Genomic DNA, 20476 nt, shown 5'->3' with positions numbered 1-20476 from the left:
AGAGGCCTGGTGTGGGCTCAGTATGACAGTCTTACTACCATAGAGGCCTGGTCTGGGCTCAGTATGACAGTCTTACTACCATAGAGGCCTGGTCTGGGCTCAGTATGACAGTCTTACTACCATAGAGGTCTGGTGTGGGCTCAGTATGACAGTCTTACTACCATAGAGGTCTGGTCGGCTCTAGGAATGACAGTCTTACTACCATAGAGGTCTGGTGTGGGCTCAGTATGACAGTCTTACTACCATAGAGGTCTGCTCCGCTCTCAGTATGACAGTCTTACTACCATAGAGGCCTGGTCTGGGCTCAGTATGACAGTCTTACTACCATAGAGGTCTGGTGTGGGCTCAGTATGACAGTCTTACTACCATAGAGGTCTGGTCTGCTCTAGGAATGACAGTCTTACTACCATAGAGGTCTGGTGTGGGCTCAGTATGACAGTCTTACTACCATAGAGGTCTGGTCTGCTCTCAGTATGACAGTCTTACTACCATAGAGGTCTGGTGTGGGCTCAGTATGACAGTCTTACTACCAGAAAGGTCTGGTGTGGGCTCAGTATGACAGTCTTACTACCAGAGAGGTCTGGTGTGGGCTCAGTATGACAGTCTTACTACCAGAGAGGTCTGGTGTGGGCTCAGTATGACAGTCTTACTACCAGAGAGGTCTGGTGTGGGCTCAGTATGACAGTCTTACTACCATAGAGGCCTGGTGTGGGCTCAGTAACAGTCTTACTACCAGAGAGGCCTGGTGTGGGCTCAGTATGACAGTCTTACTACCAGAGAGGTCTGGTGTGGGCTCAGTATGACAGTCTTACTACCATAGAGGCCTGGTGTGGGCTCAGTATGACAGTCTTACTACCATAGAGGCCTGGTGTGGACTCAGTATGACAGTCTTACTACCATAGAGGCCTGGTGTGGGCTCAGTATGACAGTCTTACTACCATAGAGGTCTGGTGTGGGCTCAGTATGACAGTCTTACTACCATAGAGGTCTGGTCTGGGCTCCGTATGACAGTCTTACTACCACAGACGTCGTGTATGGATGCATGAAGAGAAAAGCACAAACCTCAGCGTCATGGTTGAGACGATACACGTAGAGTTGGGATGTGCCTGCCACCACGAGGTTCTTTTCTGAGTTAGAGAAGAAGTTGCAGAACATAGAGAACTCCAGCCCGGTGGGAGGATGCGCCTGGCGATACACAGCATACATCCTGTGGGGACAGAGCACGGCCCTACAGTAACTTCTCCTGTACTATCACCCACAGCCAAGGTGTAGTGACGAGCAACAGATGAAACGTCACACTCTGGTAATGGGACACACCGGGGACAGATTAGACAGGGAGACTGCAGCTGTGACATGAATGGGAAGAGCAGTGTGAGGAGGGGACGGAGGAACAGTGAGCGGAAGGGGGGAGTGACACTGGGGGTTAATGCGATAGACCTGTGGTTCCCAGACTGTGTGCTGTGTACCATGGGGCATCTCCGGACACTTGCAGGGGTGCCCTGGGCTGGTGATCCAGGATCAATTCAAATTATTTATGGTCAATGTAATAGGTGAAACCAGCGCTGGTGTCTGCCAATCATATCATATGTGGAGAAACAGACACAAATCCTGTCCCTGACCACACACCTGACCCTAAGGATGACCTATAGACACACCTGACCCCTAGGATGACATATAAACACACCTGACCCCAAGGACGACATACAGACACACCTGACGCCAAGGACGACATACAGACACACCCGACCCCAAGGATGACCTATAGACACACCCAAGCCCAAGGTTGACATACAGACACACCTGACCCTAAGGATGACCTATAGACACACCTGACCCTAAGGATGACCTATAGACACACCCAAGCCCAAGGATGACATACAGACACACCTGACCCTAAGGATGACTTATAGACACACCTGACCCTAAGGATGACTTATAGACACACCTGACCCTAAGGATGACTTATAGACACACCCGAGCCCAAGGACGACATACAGACACACCCGAGCCCAAGGACGACATACAGACACACCTGACCCTAAGGATGACTTATAGACACACCTGACCCTAAGGATGACTTATAGACACACCTGACCCTAAGGATGACTTATAGACACACCCGAGCCCAAGGACGACATACAGACACACCCGAGCCCAAGTACGACATACAGACACACCCGAGCCCAAGGACGACATACAGACACACCCGACCCCAAGGATGACCTACAGACACACCCGAGCCCAAGGATGACCTATAGACACACCCGAGCCCAAGGATGACCTATAGACACACCTGACCCTAAGGATGACCTATAGACACACCTGACCCTAAGGATGACCTATAGACACACCTGACCCTAAGGATGACCTATAGACACACCTGACCCTAAGGATGACCTATAGACACACCTGACCCTAAGGATTACCTATAGACACACCTGACCCTAAGGATGACCTGTAAACACACCTGACCCTAAGAATGACATATAGACACACCTGACCCTAAGGATGACATATAGACACAATTTACTTTCTGAATTTCTCAGTAAGAACCCTCATGTAAAACCAGGCTGTAAATTGATAGACGGTAACATGCAGTAAATCACCGCACCTAATAGGATACGGCAGAAGTTAGAGAAGGAAACGCAGATGATGAGCGGTCACCCTGAGTGGTAGATGGAATGGAGACACAATATAGAACTAAAGCCCCGAACACACGGGGGAGATCTAGCACAGACCGCTCAGTACACATCTCTCCCCCCACTCAGCAAAGTGCGATGTGTGCTGGCGAGGGGGGGGCGCTCACTTCACACAGTGCGATGTATGCTGAGCGAGGGGGGGGGCGCTCACTTCACACAGTGCGATGTGTGCTGAGCGAGGGAAGGGGGGGGTGCTCACTTCACACAGTGCGATGTGTGCTGAGCGAGGGAAGGGGGGGGTGCTCACTTCACACAGTGCGATGTGCTGAGCGAGGGGGGGGGGGCGCTCAATTCACACAGTGCGATGTACTGAGCGAGGGGGGGGGGGCGCTCACTTCACACAGTGCGATGTATGCTGAGCGAGGGGGGGGGCGCTCACTTCACACAGTGCGATGTACTGAGCGAGGGGGGGGGCGCTCACTTCACACAGTGCGATGTATGCTGAGCGAGGGGGGGGCGCTCACTTCACACAGTGCGATGTGTGCTGAGCGAGGGAAGGGGGGGGTGCTCACTTCACACAGTGCGATGTATGCCGAGCGAGGGAAGGGGGGGGTGCTCACTTCACACAGTGCGATGTGCTGAGCGAGGGGGGGGGGCGCTCACTTCACACAGTGCGATGTATGCTGAGCGAGGGAAGGGGGGTGCTCACTTCACACAGTGCGATGTACTGAGCGAGGGGGGGGGCGCTCACTTCACACAGTGCGATGTATGCCGAGCGAGGGAAGGGGGGGGTGCTCACTTCACACAGTGCGATGTGCTGAGCGAGGGGGGGGGGGCGCTCACTTCACACAGTGCGATGTGCTGAGCGAGGGGGGGGGGGGGCGCTCACTTCACACAGTGCGATGTGCTGAGCGAGGGGGGGGGGGGGGGGCGCTCACTTCACACAGTGCGATGTATGCTGAGCGAGGGGGGGGCGCTCACTTCACACAGTGCGATGTGTGCTGAGCGAGGGAAGGGGGGGGTGCTCACTTCACACAGTGCGATGTATGCCGAGCGAGGGAAGGGGGGGGTGCTCACTTCACACAGTGCGATGTGCTGAGCGAGGGGGGGGGGCGCTCACTTCACACAGTGCGATGTATGCTGAGCGAGGGAAGGGGGGTGCTCACTTCACACAGTGCGATGTACTGAGCGAGGGGGGGGCGCTCACTTCACACAGTGCGATGTGTGCCGAGCGAGGGAAGGGGGGGGTGCTCACTTCACACAGTGCGATGTGCTGAGCGAGGGGGGGGGGGTGCTCACTTCACACAGTGCGATGTACTGAGCGAGGGGGGGGCGCTCACTTCACACAGTGCGATGTATGCCGAGCGAGGGAAGGGGGGGGTGCTCACTTCACACAGTGCGATGTGCTGAGCGAGGGGGGGGGGGGGCGCTCACTTCACACAGTGCGATGTGCTGAGCGAGGGGGGGGGGGGCGCTCACTTCACACAGTGCGATGTGTGCTGAGCGAGGGAAGGGGGGGCGCTCACTTCACACAGTGCGATGTGTGCTGAGTGAGGGAAGGGGGGCGCTCACTTCACACAGTGCGATGTATGCTGAGCGAGGGAAGGGGGGCGCTCACTTCACACAGTGCGATGTATGCTGAGCGAGGGAAGGGGGGCGCTCACTTCACACAGTGCGATGTATGCCGAGCGAGGGAAGGGGGGCGCTCACTTCACACAGTGCGATGTATGCTGAGCGAGGGAAGGGGGGCGCTCACTTCACACAGTACGATGTGTGCTGAGCGAGGGAAGGGGGGCGCTCACTTCACACAGTGCGATGTATGCTGAGCGAGGGAAGGGGGGCGCTCACTTCACACAGTGCGATGTATGCCGAGCGAGGGAAGGGGGGGTGCTCACTTCACACAGTGCGATGTGCTGAGCGAGGGGGGCGCTCACTTCACACAGTGCGATGTATGCCGAGCGAGGGAAGGGGGGGCGCTCACTTCACACAGTACGATGTGTGCTGAGCGAGGGAAGGGGGGTGCTCACTTCACACAGTGCGATGTGCTGAGCGAGGGGGGCGCTCACTTCACACAGTGCGATGTGCTGAGCGAGGGGGGGGGGCGCTCACTTCACACAGTGCGATGTGCTGAGCGAGGGGGGGGGGGCGCTCACTTCACACAGTGCGATGTGTGCTGAGCGAGGGAAGGGGGGCGCTCACTTCACACAGTGCGATGTATGCCGAGCGAGGGAAGGGGGGGCGCTCACTTCACACAGTACGATGTATGCTGAGCGAGGGAAGGGGGGTGCTCACTTCACACAGTGCGATGTATGCTGAGTGAGGGAAGGGGGGCGCTCACTTCACACAGTGCGATGTGCTGAGCGAGGGGGGGGGGCGCTCACTTCACACAGTGCGATGTGCTGAGTGAGGGAAGGGGGGTGCTCACTTCACACAGTGCGATGTGCTGAGCGAGGGAAGGGGGGCGCTCACTTCACACAGTGCGATGTATGCTGAGCGAGGGAAGGGGGGCGCTCACTTCACACAGTGCGATGTGTGCTGAGCGAGGGAAGGGGGGGGCTCACTTCACACAGTGCGATGTGTGCTGAGCGAGGGAAGGGGGGCGCTCACTTCACACAGTGCGATGTATGCTGAGCGAGGGAAGGGGGGCGCTCACTTCACACAGTGCGATGTATGCTGAGCGAGGGAAGGGGGGCGCTCACTTCACACAGTGCGATGTATGCTGAGTGAGGGAAGGGGGGGCGCTCACTTCACACAGTACGATGTGTGCTGAGCGAGGGAAGGGGGGTGCTCACTTCACACAGTGCGATGTGCTGAGCGAGGGAAGGGGGCGCTCACTTCACACAGTGCGATGTATGCTGAGTGAGGGAAGGGGGGCGCTCACTTCACACAGTACGATGTGTGCTGAGCGAGGGAAGGGGGGTGCTCACTTCACACAGTGCGATGTATGCTGAGTGAGGGAAGGGGGGCGCTCACTTCACACAGTGCGATGTATGCCGAGCGAGGGAAGGGGGGTGCTCACTTCACACAGTGCGATGTGCTGAGCGAGGGGGGCGCTCACTTCACACAGTGCGATGTATGCCGAGCGAGGGAAGGGGGGGCGCTCACTTCACACAGTACGATGTGTGCTGAGCGAGGGAAGGGGGGTGCTCACTTCACACAGTGCGATGTGCTGAGCGAGGGGGGCGCTCACTTCACACAGTGCGATGTGCTGAGCGAGGGGGGGGGCGCTCACTTCACACAGTGCGATGTGCTGAGCGAGGGGGGGGGGCGCTCACTTCACACAGTGCGATGTGTGCTGAGCGAGGGAAGGGGGGCGCTCACTTCACACAGTACGATGTATGCTGAGCGAGGGAAGGGGGGTGCTCACTTCACACAGTGCGATGTATGCTGAGTGAGGGAAGGGGGGCGCTCACTTCACACAGTGCGATGTGCTGAGCGAGGGGGGGGGGCGCTCACTTCACACAGTGCGATGTGCTGAGTGAGGGAAGGGGGGTGCTCACTTCACACAGTGCGATGTGCTGAGCGAGGGAAGGGGGGCGCTCACTTCACACAGTGCGATGTATGCTGAGCGAGGGAAGGGGGGCGCTCACTTCACACAGTGCGATGTGTGCTGAGCGAGGGAAGGGGGGCGCTCACTTCACACAGTGCGATGTATGCTGAGCGAGGGAAGGGGGGCGCTCACTTCACACAGTGCGATGTATGCTGAGCGAGGGAAGGGGGGCGCTCACTTCACACAGTGCGATGTGCTGAGCGAGGGAAGGGGGGCGCTCACTTCACACAGTACGATGTGTGCTGAGCGAGGGAAGGGGGGTGCTCACTTCACACAGTGCGATGTATGCTGAGCGAGGGAAGGGGGGCGCTCACTTCACACAGTGCGATGTGCTGAGCGAGGGAAGGGGGGCGCTCACTTCACACAGTGCGATGTATGCTGAGTGAGGGAAGGGGGGCGCTCACTTCACACAGTACGATGTGTGCTGAGCGAGGGAAGGGGGGTGCTCACTTCACACAGTGCGATGTATGCTGAGCGAGGGAAGGGGGGCGCTCACTTCACACAGTGCGATGTGCTGAGCGAGGGAAGGGGGGCGCTCACTTCACACAGTGCGATGTATGCTGAGTGAGGGAAGGGGGGCGCTCACTTCACACAGTACGATGTGTGCTGAGCGAGGGAAGGGGGGTGCTCACTTCACACAGTGCGATGTATGCTGAGCGAGGGAAGGGGGGGCGCTCACTTCACACAGTGCGATGTGTGCTGAGTGAGGGAAGGGGGGCGCTCACTTCACACAGTGCGATGTATGCTGAGCGAGGGAAGGGGGGCGCTCACTTCACACAGTGCGATGTATGCTGAGCGAGGGAAGGGGGGCGCTCACTTCACACAGTGCGATGTATGCCGAGCGAGGGAAGGGGGGCGCTCACTTCACACAGTGCGATGTATGCTGAGCGAGGGAAGGGGGGCGCTCACTTCACACAGTGCGATGTGTGCTGAGCGAGGGAAGGGGGGCGCTCACTTCACACAGTGCGATGTGTGCCGAGCGAGGGAAGGGGGGGCGCTCACTTCACACAGTACGATGTATGCTGAGCGAGGGAAGGGGGGTGCTCACTTCACACAGTGCGATGTATGCTGAGTGAGGGAAGGGGGGCGCTCACTTCACACAGTGCGATGTGCTGAGCGAGGGGGGGGGGCGCTCACTTCACACAGTGCGATGTGCTGAGTGAGGGAAGGGGGGTGCTCACTTCACACAGTGCGATGTGCTGAGCGAGGGAAGGGGGGCGCTCACTTCACACAGTGCGATGTATGCTGAGCGAGGGAAGGGGGGCGCTCACTTCACACAGTGCGATGTGTGCTGAGCGAGGGAAGGGGGGGGCTCACTTCACACAGTGCGATGTGTGCTGAGCGAGGGAAGGGGGGCGCTCACTTCACACAGTGCGATGTATGCTGAGCGAGGGAAGGGGGGCGCTCACTTCACACAGTGCGATGTATGCTGAGCGAGGGAAGGGGGGCGCTCACTTCACACAGTGCGATGTATGCTGAGTGAGGGAAGGGGGGCGCTCACTTCACACAGTGCGATGTATGCCGAGCGAGGGAAGGGGGGTGCTCACTTCACACAGTGCGATGTGCTGAGCGAGGGGGGCGCTCACTTCACACAGTGCGATGTATGCCGAGCGAGGGAAGGGGGGGCGCTCACTTCACACAGTACGATGTGTGCTGAGCGAGGGAAGGGGGGTGCTCACTTCACACAGTGCGATGTATGCTGAGTGAGGGAAGGGGGGCGCTCACTTCACACAGTACGATGTGTGCTGAGCGAGGGAAGGGGGGTGCTCACTTCACACAGTGCGATGTATGCTGAGCGAGGGAAGGGGGGCGCTCACTTCACACAGTGCGATGTGCTGAGCGAGGGAAGGGGGGCGCTCACTTCACACAGTGCGATGTATGCTGAGTGAGGGAAGGGGGGCGCTCACTTCACACAGTACGATGTGTGCTGAGCGAGGGAAGGGGGGTGCTCACTTCACACAGTGCGATGTATGCTGAGTGAGGGAAGGGGGGCGCTCACTTCACACAGTACGATGTGTGCTGAGCGAGGGAAGGGGGGCGCTCACTTCACACAGTGCGATGTATGCTGAGCGAGGGAAGGGGGGCGCTCACTTCACACAGTGCGATGTGCTGAGCGAGGGAAGGGGGGCGCTCACTTCACACAGTGCGATGTGCTGAGCGAGGGAAGGGGGGCGCTCACTTCACACAGTGCGATGTGCTGAGCGAGGGAAGGGGGGCGCTCACTTCACACAGTGCGATGTATGCTGAGTGAGGGAAGGGGGGCGCTCACTTCACACAGTACGAGGTGTGCTGAGCGAGGGAAGGGGGGTGCTCACTTCACACAGTGCGATGTATGCTGAGCGAGGGAAGGGGGGCGCTCACTTCACACAGTGCGATGTATGCTGAGCGAGGGAAGGGGGGCGCTCACTTCACACAGTGCGATGTATGCTGAGCGAGGGAAGGGGGGCGCTCACTTCACACAGTGCGATGTATGCCAAGCGAGGGAAGGGGGGGGTGCTCACTTCACACAGTGCGATGTGCTGAGCGAGGGGGGGGCGCTCACTTCACACAGTGCGATGTGTGCTGAGCGAGGGAAGGGGGGAGCGCTCACTTCACACAGTGCGATGTGTGCTGAGCGAGGGAAGGAGGGGGCGCTCACTTCACACAGTGCGATGTGTGCTGAGCGAGGGAAGGGGGGGGCGCTCACTTCACACAGTGCGATGTGTGCTGAGCGAGGGAAGGGGGGGGCGCTCACTTCACACAGTGCGATGTGTGTGCTGAGCGAGGGAAGGGGGGGGGTGCTCACTTCACACAGTGCGATGTACTGAGCGAGGGAAGGGGGGGAGCTCACTTCACACAGTGCGATGTGCTGAGCGAGGGAAGGGGGGTGCTCACTTCACACAGTGCGATGTGTGTGCTGAGCGAGGGAAGGAGGGGGCGCTCACTTCACACAGTGCGCTGTGGGCTGAGCAAGGGAAGGGGGGGCGCTCACTTCACACAGTGCGATGTGGGCTGAGCGAGGGAAGGGGGGGGCGCTCACTTCACACAGTGCGATGTGTGTGCTGAGCGAGGGAAGGAGGGGGCGCTCACTTCACACAGTGCGATGTGGGCTGAGCAAGGGAAGGGGGGGGCGCTCACTTCACACAGTGCGATGTGTGCTGAGCGAGGGAAGGGGGGAGCTCACTTCACACAGTGCGATGTGTGTGCTGAGCGAGGGAAGGGGGGGGGGTGCTCACTTCACACAGTGCGATGTGCTGAGCGAGGGAAGGGGGGGGGCGCTCACCTCACACAGTGCGATGTGCTGAGCGAGGGAAGGGGGGGGCGCTCACTTCACACAGTGCGATGTGTGCTGAGCGAGGGAAGGATGGAGGTAATGTGGGGGATGGTGCAGTGCTGAGTGACATTATAGGGGGGAAGGGAAAGGTTGGGGGATGATGTAGTGACACTCTGGGTGGGAGGGGGGACTATGGAGGTAATGTGGGGGATGGTGCAGTGCTGAGTGACATTATAGGGGTGGAAGGGAAAGGTTGGGGTATGATGTAGTGACACTCGGAGGGGGGGGGGGGGGGGGGGGGGAGTATGGAGGTAATGTGGGGGATGGTGCAGTGCTGACTGACATTATAGGGGGGAAGGGAAAGGTTGGGGGATGATGTAGTGACACTCTGGGTGGGTGGGTGGGTGGTGGGGAGTATGGAGGTAATGTGGGGGATGGTGCAGTGCTGAGTGACATTATAGGGGGGAAGGGAAAGGTTGGGGAATGATGTAGTGACACACTGGGAGGGGGGGGGACTATGGAGGTAATGTGGGGGATGGTGCAGTGCTGAGTGACATTATAGGGGGAAGGGAAAGGTTGGGGGATGATGTAGTGACACTCTGGGTGGGAGGGGGGGACTATGGAGGTAATGCGGGGGATGGTGCAGTGCTGAGTGACATTATAGGGGGAAGGGAAAGGTTGGGGGATGATGTAGTGACACTCTGGGTGGGAGGGGGGGGGGACTATGGAGGTAATGTGGGGGATGGTGCAGTGCTGAGACACAGTATAGGGGGGAAGGGAAAGGTTGGGGGATGATGTAGTGACACTCTGGGTGGGAGGGGGGGGGGGACTATTGAGGTAATGTGGGGGATGGTGCAGTGCTGAGAGACAGTATAGGGGGGAAGGGAAAGGTTGGGGGATGATGTAGTGACACTCTGGGTGGGAGGGAGGACTATGGAGGTAACGTGGGGGATGGTGCAGTGCTGAGTGACATTATAGGGGGGAAGGGAAAGGTTGGGGATGATGTAGTGACACTCTGGGTGGGGGGAGCACTATGGAGGTAATGTGGGGGATGGTGCAGTGCTGAGTGACATAAGGGGAAGGGAAAGGTTGGGGAATGATGTAGTGACACTCTGGGTGTGGGGGGGGGGACTATGGAGGTAATGTGGGGGATGGTGCAGTGCTGAGTGACATTATAGGGAGGAAGGGAAAGGTTGGGGGATGATGTAGTGACACTCTGGGTGGGGGGAGGACTATGGAGGATGGTGCAATGCTGAGTGACATTATAGGGGGGAAGGGAAAGGTTGGGGGATGATCTAGTGACACTGGGTGGGAGGAAGGGGGGGGCTATGGAGGTAATGTGGGTGATGGAGCAGTGCTGAGTGACATTATAGGGGGAAGGGAAGGTTGGGGGATGATGTAGTGGCACTCTGGGTGGGAGGGGGGACTATGGAGGTAATGTGGGGGATAGTGCAGTGCTGAGTGACATTATAGGGGGAAGGGAAAGGTTGGGGGATGATGTAGTGACACTCTGGGTGGGAGGCGGGACTATGGAGGTAATGTGGGGGATGGTGCAGTGCTGAGTGACATTATAGGGGGGAAGGGAAAGGTTGAGTGACATTATAGGGGGGAAAGGAAAGGTTGACACTCTGGGAGGGGGGGGGGGGGGGAGTATGGAGGTAATGTGGGGGATGGTGCAGTGCTGAGTGACATTATAGAGGGGAAGGGAAAGGTTGGGGGATGATGTAGTGACAAACTGGGTGGGTGGGACTATGGAGGTAATGTGGGGGATGGTGCAGTGCTGAGTGACATTATAGGGGGAAGGGAAAGGTTGGGGGATGATGTAGTGCCACTCTGGGAGGGGGGTGGGGGGTAGAGTATGGAGGTAATGTGGGGGATGGTGCAGTACTGAGTGACATTATAGGGGGGAAGGGGAAGGTTGGGGGATGATGTAGTAACACTCTGGGTGGGAGGGGGACTATGGAGGTAATGTGGGGGATGGTGCAGTGCTGAGTGACATTATAGGGGGGAAGGGAAAGGTTGGGGATGATGTAGTGACACACTGGGTGGGTGGGGGGGGACTATGGAGGTAATGTGGGGGATGGTGCAGTGCTGAGTGACATTATAGGGGGGAAGGGAAAGGTTGGGGGATGTTGTGGTGACACTCTGGGTGGGAGGGGGGGGGGACTATGGAGGTAATGTGGGGGATGGTGCAGTGCCGAGTGACATTATAGGGGGAAGGGAAAGGTTGGGGGATGATGTAGTGACACTCTGGGTGGGAGGAGGGACTATGGAGGTAATGCGTGGGATGGTGCAGTGCCGAGTGACATTATAGGGGGAAGGGAAAGGTTGGGGGATGATGTAGTGACACTCTGGGTGGGAGGGGGGACTATGGAGGTAATGTGGGGGATGGTGCAGTGCTGAGTGACATTATAGGGGAGAAGGGAAAGGTTGGGGAATGATGTAGTGACACTCTGGGGGGGGGGGGACTATGGAGGTAATGTGGGGGATGGTGTAGTGCTGAGTGACATTATAATGGGGAAGGGAATGGTTGGGGGATAATGTAGTGACTCTCTGGGGGGGGGGGGACTATGGAGGTAATGTGGGGGATGGTGCAGTGCTGATTGACAGTATAGGGGGGAAGGGAATGGTTGGGGGATAATGTAGTGACTCTCTGGGGGGGGGGGGACTATGGAGGTAATGTGGGGGATGGTGCAGTGCTGATTGACAGTATAGGGGGGAAGGGAAAGGTTGGGGAATGATGTAGTGACACACACTGGGTGTGGGGGGGGGGTACTATGGAGGTAATGTGGTGGATGGTGCAGTGCTGAGTGACATTATAGGGGGGAAGGGAAAGGTTGGGGGATGATGTAGTGACACTCTGGGTGGGAGGGGGGACTATGGAGGTAATGTGGGGGATGGTGCAGTGCTGAGTGACATTATAGGGGTGGAAGGGAAAGGTTGGGGGATGATGTAGTGACACTCGGAGGGGGGGGGGGAAGTATGGAGGTAATGTGGGGGATGGTGCAGTGCTGAGTGACATTATAGGGGGGAAGGGAAAGGTTGGGGGATGATGTAGTGACACTCTGGGTGGGTGGGGGGGGGGGGGGGGGGGGAGTATGGAGGTAATGTGGGGGATGGTGCAGTGCTGAGTGACATTATAGGGGGGAAGGGAAAGGTTGGGGAATGATGTAGTGACACACTGGGTGGGGGGGGGACTATGGAGGTAATGTGGGGGATGGTGCAGTGCTGAGTGACATTATAGGGGGAAGGGAAAGGTTGGGGGATGATGTAGTGACACTCTGGGTGGGAGGGGGGACTATGGAGGTAATGCGGGGGATGGTGCAGTGCTGAGTGACATTATAGGGGGAAGGGAAAGGTTGGGGGATGATGTAGTGACACTCTGGGTGGGTGGTAGGGAGGGGGGACTATGGAGGTAATGTGGGGGATGGTGCAGTGCTGAGTGACATTATAGGGGGGAAGGGAAAGGTTGGGGGATGATGTAGTGACACTCTGGGTGGGAGGGGGGGGGGGACTATGGAGGTAATGTGGGGGATGGTGCAGTGCTGAGAGACAGTATAGGGGGGAAGGGAAAGGTTGGGGGATGATGTAGTGACACTCTGGGTGGGAGGGAGGACTATGGAGGTAACGTGGGGGATGGTGCAGTGCTGAGTGACATTATAGGGGGGAAGGGGACTATGGAGGTAATGTGGGGGATGGTGCAGTGCTGAGTGACATTATAATGGGGAAGGGAAAGGTTGGGGGATGATGTAGTGACACTCTGGGTGGGGGGGGGGGGGAATATGGAGGTAATGTGGAGGATGGTGCAGTGCTGAGTGACATTATAGGGGGGAAGGGAAAGGTTGGGGGATGATGTAGTGACACTCTGGGTGGGAGGGAGGGAGGACTATGGAGGTAATGTGGGGGATGGTGCAATGCTGAGTGACATTATAGGGGGGAAAGGAAAGGTTGGGGGATGATGTAGTGACACTCTGGGAGGGGGGGGGGGGGGGAGTATGGAGGTAATGTGGGGGATGGTGCAGTACTGAGTGACATTCTAGGGGGGAAGGGAAAGGTTGGAGGATGATGTAGTGACACTCTGGGTGGGAGGGGGACTATGGAGGTAATGTGGTGGATGGTGCAGTGCTGAGTGACATTATAGGGGTGAAGGGAAAGGTTGGGGAATAATGTAGTGACACACTGGGTGGGGGGGGGGACTATGGAGGTAATGTGGTGGATGGTGCAGTGCTGAGTGACATTATAGGGGGGAAGGGAAAGGTTGGGGGATGATGTAGTGACACTCTGGGAATGGGGTGGGGGGGGGGGGGGGGGAGTATGGAGGTAATGTGGGGGATGGTGCAGTACTGACTGACATTATAGGGGGGAAGGGGAAGGTTGGGGGATGATGTAGTAACACTCTGGGTGGGAGGGGGACTATGGAGGTAATGTGGGGGATGGTACAGTGCTGACTGACATTATAGGGGGAAGGGAAGGTTGGGGGATGATGTAGTGACACTCTGGGTGGGGGATGGTGCAGTGCTGAGTTACATTATAATGGGAAAGGGAAAGGTTGGGGGATGATGTAGTGACACTCTGGGTGGGAGGACTATGGAGGTAATGTGGGCGATGGTGCAGTGCTGAGTGACAGTATAGGGGGGAGGGAAAGGTTGGGGGATGATGTAGTGACACTCTGGTTGGGGGGGGGACTATGGAGGTAATGTGGGGGATGGTGCAGTACTGAGTGACATAGGGGGAAAGGAAAGGTTGGGGGATGATGTAGTGACACTCTGGGGGGGGGGGACTATGGAGGTAATGTGGGGGATGGTGCAGTGCTGAGTGACATTATAGGGGGGAAGGGAAAGGTTGGGGGATGATGTAGTGACACTCTGGGTGGGTGGGGGGTGGAGTTTGGAGGTAATGTGGGGGATGGTGCAGTACTGAGTGACATAGGGGGAAGGGAAAGGTTGGGGGATGATGTAGTGACACTCTGGGGGGGGGGGGGGACTATGGAGGTAATGTGGGGGATGGTGCAGTGCTGAGTGACATTATAGGGGGGAAGGGAAAGGTTGGGGGATGATGTAGTGACACTCTGGGTGGGGGGACTATGGAGGTAATGTGGGGGATTGTGCAGTGCTGAGTGACATTATAGGGGGGAAGGGAAAGGTTGGGGGATGATGTAGTGACACTCTGGTTGGGGGGGGACTATGGAGGTAATGTGGGGGATGGTGCAGTACTGAGTGACATTATAGGGGGAAGGGAAGGTTGGGGGATGATGTAGTGACATTCTGGGTGGGGGGGGGGGGGGGGGGGGGAGTATGGAGGTAATGTGGGTGATGGTGCAGTACTGAGTGACATAGGGGGAAAGGAAAGGTTCGGGGATGATGTAGTGACACTCTGGGGGGGGGGGGGGACTATGGAGGTAATGTGGGGGATGGTGCAGTGCTGAGTGACATTATAGGGGGGAAGGGAAAGGTTGGGGGATGATGTAGTGACACTCTGGGTGGGGGGGGGGACTATGGAGGTAATGTGGGGGATGGTGCAGTGCTGAGTGACATTATAGGGGGGAAGGGAAAGGTTGGGGATGATGTAGTGACACTCTGGGTGGGTGGCGGGGGGACTATGGAGGTGATGTGGGGGATGGTGCAGTGCTGAGTGACATTATAGGGGGGAAGGGAAAGGTTGGGGGATGATGTAGTGACACTCTGGATGGGAGGGTGGGGACTATGGAGGTAATGTGGGGGATGGTGCAGTGCTGAGTGACATTATAATGGGGAAGGGAAAGGTTGTGGGATAATGTAGTGACACTCTGGGTGGGGGGGACTATGGAGGTAATGTGGGGGATGGTGCAGTGCTGAGTGACATTATAGGGGGGAAGGGAAAGGTTGGGGATGATGTAGTGACACTGGGTGGGTGGGGGGGGACTATGGAGGTAATGTGGGGGATGGTGCAGTGCTGAGTGACATTATAGGGGGGAAGGGAAAGGTTGGGGGATGATGTAGTGACACTCTGGGTGGGAGGACTATGGAGGTAATGTGGGTGATGGTGCAGTGCTGAGTGACAGTATAGGGGGGAGGGAAAGGTTGGGGGATGATGTAGTGACACTCTGGTTGGGGGGGGGACTATGGAGGTAATGTGGGGGATGGTGCAGTACTGAGTGACATTATAGGGGGAAGGGAAGGTTGGGGGATGATGTAGTGACACTCTGGTTGGGGGGGGGAGTATGGAGGTAATGTGGGGGATGGTGCAGTACTGAGTGACATAGGGGGAAAGGAAAGGTTGGGGGATGATGTAGTGACACTCTGGGGGGGGGGACTATGGAGGTAATGTGGGGGATGGTGCAGTGCTGAGTGACATTATAGGGGGGAAGGGAAAGGTTGGGGGATGATGTAGTGACACTCTGGGTGGGTGGGGGGTGGAGTTTGGAGGTAATGTGGGGGATGGTGCAGTACTGAGTGACATAGGGGGAAGGGAAAGGTTGGGGGATGATGTAGTGACACTCTGGGGGGGGGGGGGGACTATGGAGGTAATGTGGGGGATGGTGCAGTGCTGAGTGACATTATAGGGGGGAAGGGAAAGGTTGGGGGATGATGTAGTGACACTCTGGGTGGGGGGACTATGGAGGTAATGTGGGGGATTGTGCAGTGCTGAGTGACATTATAGGGGGGAAGGGAAAGGTTGGGGGATGATGTAGTGACACTCTGGTTGGGGGGGGACTATGGAGGTAATGTGGGGGATGGTGCAGTACTGAGTGACATTATAGGGTGAAGGGAAGGTTGGGGGATGATGTAGTGACATTCTGGGTGGGGGGGGGGGGGGGGGGGGGGAGTATGGAGGTAATGTGGGTGATGGTGCAGTACTGAGTGACATAGGGGGAAAGGAAAGGTTCGGGGATGATGTAGTGACACTCTGGGGGGGGGGGGGGACTATGGAGGTAATGTGGGGGATGGTGCAGTGCTGAGTGACATTATAGGGGGGAAGGGAAAGGTTGGGGGATGATGTAGTGACACTCTGGGTGGGGGGGGGACTATGGAGGTAATGTGGGGGATGGTGCAGTGCTGAGTGACATTATAGGGGGGAAGGGAAAGGTTGGGGATGATGTAGTGACACTCTGGGTGGGTGGCGGGGGGACTATGGAGGTGATGTGGGGGATGGTGCAGTGCTGAGTGACATTATAGGGGGGAAGGGAAAGGTTGGGGGATGATGTAGTGACACTCTGGGTGGGAGGGTGGGGACTATGGAGGTAATGTGGGGGATGGTGCAGTGCTGAGTGACATTATAATGGGGAAGGGAAAGGTTGTGGGATAATGTAGTGACACTCTGGGTGGGGGGGACTATGGAGGTAATGTGGGGGATGGTGCAGTGCTGAGTGACATTATAGGGGGGAAGGGAAAGGTTGGGGATGATGTAGTGACACTGGGTGGGTGGGGGACTATGGAGGTAATGTGGGGGATGGTGCAGTGCTGAGTGACATTATAGGGGAGAAGGGAAAGGTTGGGGGATGATGTAGTGACACTCTGGGTGGGAGGGGGGGGGGGGACTATGGAGGTAATGTGGGGGATGGTGCAGTGCTGAGAGACAGTATAGGGGGGAAGGGAAAGGTTGGGGGATGATGTAGTGACACTCTGGGTGGGAGGGAGGGAGGACTATGGAGGTAACGTGGGGGATGGTGCAGTGCTGAGTGACATTATAGGGGGGAAGGGAAAGGTTGGGGGATGATGTAGTGACACTCTGGGTGGGAGGGTGGGTACTATGGAGGTAATGTGGGGGATGGTGCAGTGCTGAGTGACATTAAAATGGGTAAGGGAAAGGTTGGGGGATATTGTAGTGACACTCTGGGTGGGGGGGGGGGGGGATATGAAGGTAATGTGGGGGATGGTGCAGTGCTGAGTGACATTATAGGGGGGAAGGGAAAGGTTGGGGATGATGTAGTGACACTCTGGGTGGGTGGGTGGGGGGGGGACTATGGAGGTAATGTGGGGGATGGTGCAGGGCTGAGTGACATTATAGGGGGGAAGGGAAAGGTTGGGGGATGATGTAGTGACACTCTGGGTGGGAGGGTGGGTACTATGGAGGTAATGTGGGGGATGGTGCAGTGCTGAGTGACATTATAGGGGGAAGGGAAAGGTTGGGGGATGATGTAGTGACACACTGGGTGGGGGGGGGACTATGGAGGTAATGTGGGGGATGGTGCAGTGCTGAGTGACATTATAAGGGAAAGGTTGGGGGATGATGTAGTGACACTCTGGGTGGGGGGGGGGGCTATGGAGGTAATGTGGGGGATGGTGCAGTGCTGAGTGACATTATAGGGGGGAAGGGGAAGGTTTGGGGATGATGCAGTGACACTCTGGTTGGGGGAGGGGGGGACTATGGAGGTAATGTGGGGGATGGTGCAGTGCTGAGTGACATTATAGGGGGAATGGAAAGGTTGGGGGATGATGTAGTGACACTCTGGGTGGGGAGGACTATGGAGGTAATGTGGGGGATGGTGCAGTGCTGAGTGACATAGGGGGGAAGGGAAAGGTTGGGGGATGATGTAGTGACACTCTGGGTGGGAGGGTGGGGACTATGGAGGTAATGTGGGGGATGGTGCAGTGCTGAGTGACATTATAATGGGGAAGGGAAAGGTCGGGGGATAATGTAGTGACACTCTGGGTGGGGGGGGGGGGGGGGGGGACTATGGAGGTAATGTGGGGGATGGTGCAGTGCTGAGTGACATTATAGGGGGAAGGGAAAGGTTGGGGGATGATGTAGTGACACTGGGTGGGAGGAGGGGGGACTATGGAGGTAATGTGGGGGATGGTGCAGTGCTGAGTGACATTATAGGGGGGAAGGGAAAGGTTGGGGAATGATGTAGTGACATACTGGGTGGGGGGGGGGACTATGGAGGTAATGTGGGGGATGGTGCAGGGCTGAGTGACATTATATGGGGGGGATGGAAAGGTTGGGGGATGATGTAGTGACACTCTGGGTGGGAGGAGGGGGGGGGGGGACTATGGAGGTAATGTGGGGGATGGTGCAGTGCTGAGTGACATTATAGGGGGAAGGGAAGGTTTTGGGGATGATGTAGTGGCACTCTGGGTGGGGGGGGGGGGGACTATGGAGGTAATGTGGGGGATGGTGCAGTGCTGAGTGACATTATAGGGGGGAAGGGAAAGGTTGGGGGATGATGTACTGACACTCTGGGTGGGGGGGGGGGGACTATGGAGGTAATGTGGGGGATGGTGCAGTACTGAGTTACATTATAATGGGGAAGGGAAAGGTTGGGGGATGATGTAGTGACACTCTGGGTGGGGGGACTATGGAGGTAATGTGGGCGATGGTGCAGTGCTGAGTGACAGTATAGGGGGGAGGGAAAGGTTGGGGGATGATGTAGTGACACTCTGGTTGGGGGGGGGACTATGGAGGTAATGTGGGGGATGGTGCAGTACTGAGTGACATTATAGGGGGAAGGGAAGGTTGGGGGATGATGTATTGACATTCTGGGTGGGGGGACTATGGAGGTAATGTGGGCGATGGTGCAGTGCTGAATGACAGTATAGGGGGGAGGGAAAGGTTGGGGGATGATGTAGTGACACTCTGGGTGGGTGGGGGGGGGGGGGGGGGGAGTATGGAGGTAATGTGGGGGATGGTGAAGTACTGAGTGACATAGGGGGAAGGGAAAGGTTGGGGGATAATGTAGTGACACTCGGGGGGGGGGGGACTATGGAGGTAATGTGGGGGCTGGTGCAGTGCTGAGTGACATTATAGGGGGGAAGGGAAAGGTTGGGGGATGATGTAGTGACCCTCTGGGTGGGGGGACTATGGAGGTAATGTGGGCGATGGTGCAGTGCTGAATGACAGTATAGGGGGGAGGGAAAGGTTGGGGGATGATGTAGTGACACTCTGGGTGGGTGGGGGGGGGGGGGGGGGGGGGAGTATGGAGGTAATGTGGGGGATGGTGAAGTACTGAGAGACATAGGGGGAAGGGAAAGGTTGGGGGATAATGTAGTGACACTCTGGGGGGGGGGAGACTATGGAGGTAATGTGGGGGATTGTGCAGTGCTGAGTGACATTATAGGGGGGAAGGGAAAGGTTGGGGGATGATGTAGTGACACTCTGGGTGGGGGGGGGGGGGGGACTATGGAGGTGATGTGGGGGATGGTGCAGTGCTGAGTGACATAGGGGGGAAGGGAAAGGTTGGGGGATGATGTAGTGACACTCTGGGTGGGAGGGTGGGTACTATGGAGGTAATGTGGGGGATGGTGCAGTGCTGAGTGACATTAAAATGGGTAAGGGAAAGGTTGGGGGATATTGTAGTGACACTCTGGGTGGGGGGGGGGATATGGAGGTAATGTAGGGGATGGTGCAGTGCTGAGTGACATTATAGGGGGGAAGGGAAAGGTTGGGGATGATGTAGTGACACTCTGGGTGGGTGGGTGGGTGGGTGGGGGGGGGGACTATGGAGGTAATGTGGGGGATGGTGCAGTGCTGAGTGACATTATAGGGGGGAAGGGAAAGGTTGGGGGATGATGTAGTGACACTCTGGGTGGGAGGGAGGGAGGACTATGGAGGTAACGTGGGGGATGGTGAGGTGCTGAGTGACATTATAGGGGGGAAGGGAAAGGTTGGGGGATGATGTAGTGACACTCTGGGTGGGAGGGTGGGGACTATGGAGGTAATGTGGGGGATGGTGCTGTGCTGAGTGACATTATAATGGGGAAGGGAAAGGTTGGGGGATAATGTAGTGACACTCTGGGTGGGGGGGGGACTATGGAGGTAATGTGGGGGATGGTGCAGTGCTGAGTGACATTATAGGGGGAAGGGAAAGGTTGGGGGATGATGTAGTGACACTGGGTGGGAGGAGGGGGGACTATGGAGGTAATGTGGGGGATGGTGCAGTGCTGAGTGACATTATAGTGGGGAAGGGAAAGGTTGGGGGATGATGTAGTGACACACTGGGTGGGGGGGGACGACTATGGAGGTAATGTGGGGGATGGTGCAGGGCTGAGTGACATTATAGGGGGGGAATGGAAAGGTTGGGGGATGATGTAGTGACACTCTGGGTGGGAGGAGGGG

General features: G+C 57.3%; 1 protein-coding gene across 2 annotated transcripts in view; it reads right to left on the bottom strand.

The window, feature by feature from the left end:
• The window catches only part of CPSF1 (cleavage and polyadenylation specific factor 1), a 465036-nt gene that overhangs the window by 424317 nt on the left and 20243 nt on the right, over nucleotides 1–20476 (bottom strand). For both annotated transcript variants that reach the window (XM_063921055.1, XM_063921056.1), the window contains exon 2: nucleotides 1063–1207. In XM_063921055.1, the coding sequence (XP_063777125.1) occupies nucleotides 1063–1206 (144 nt within the window). In that variant the 5' untranslated portion in view covers nucleotide 1207. The remainder of the gene's footprint in view (nucleotides 1–1062; nucleotides 1208–20476) is intronic.

Source organism: Pseudophryne corroboree, chromosome 5, assembly GCF_028390025.1.
Source record: "Pseudophryne corroboree isolate aPseCor3 chromosome 5, aPseCor3.hap2, whole genome shotgun sequence".
NCBI classification, from domain to species: Eukaryota; Metazoa; Chordata; class Amphibia; order Anura; family Myobatrachidae; genus Pseudophryne; species Pseudophryne corroboree.
Note: the sequence above shows the minus strand (reverse complement) of the source record. Positions and strands in the feature narration are given on the sequence as shown.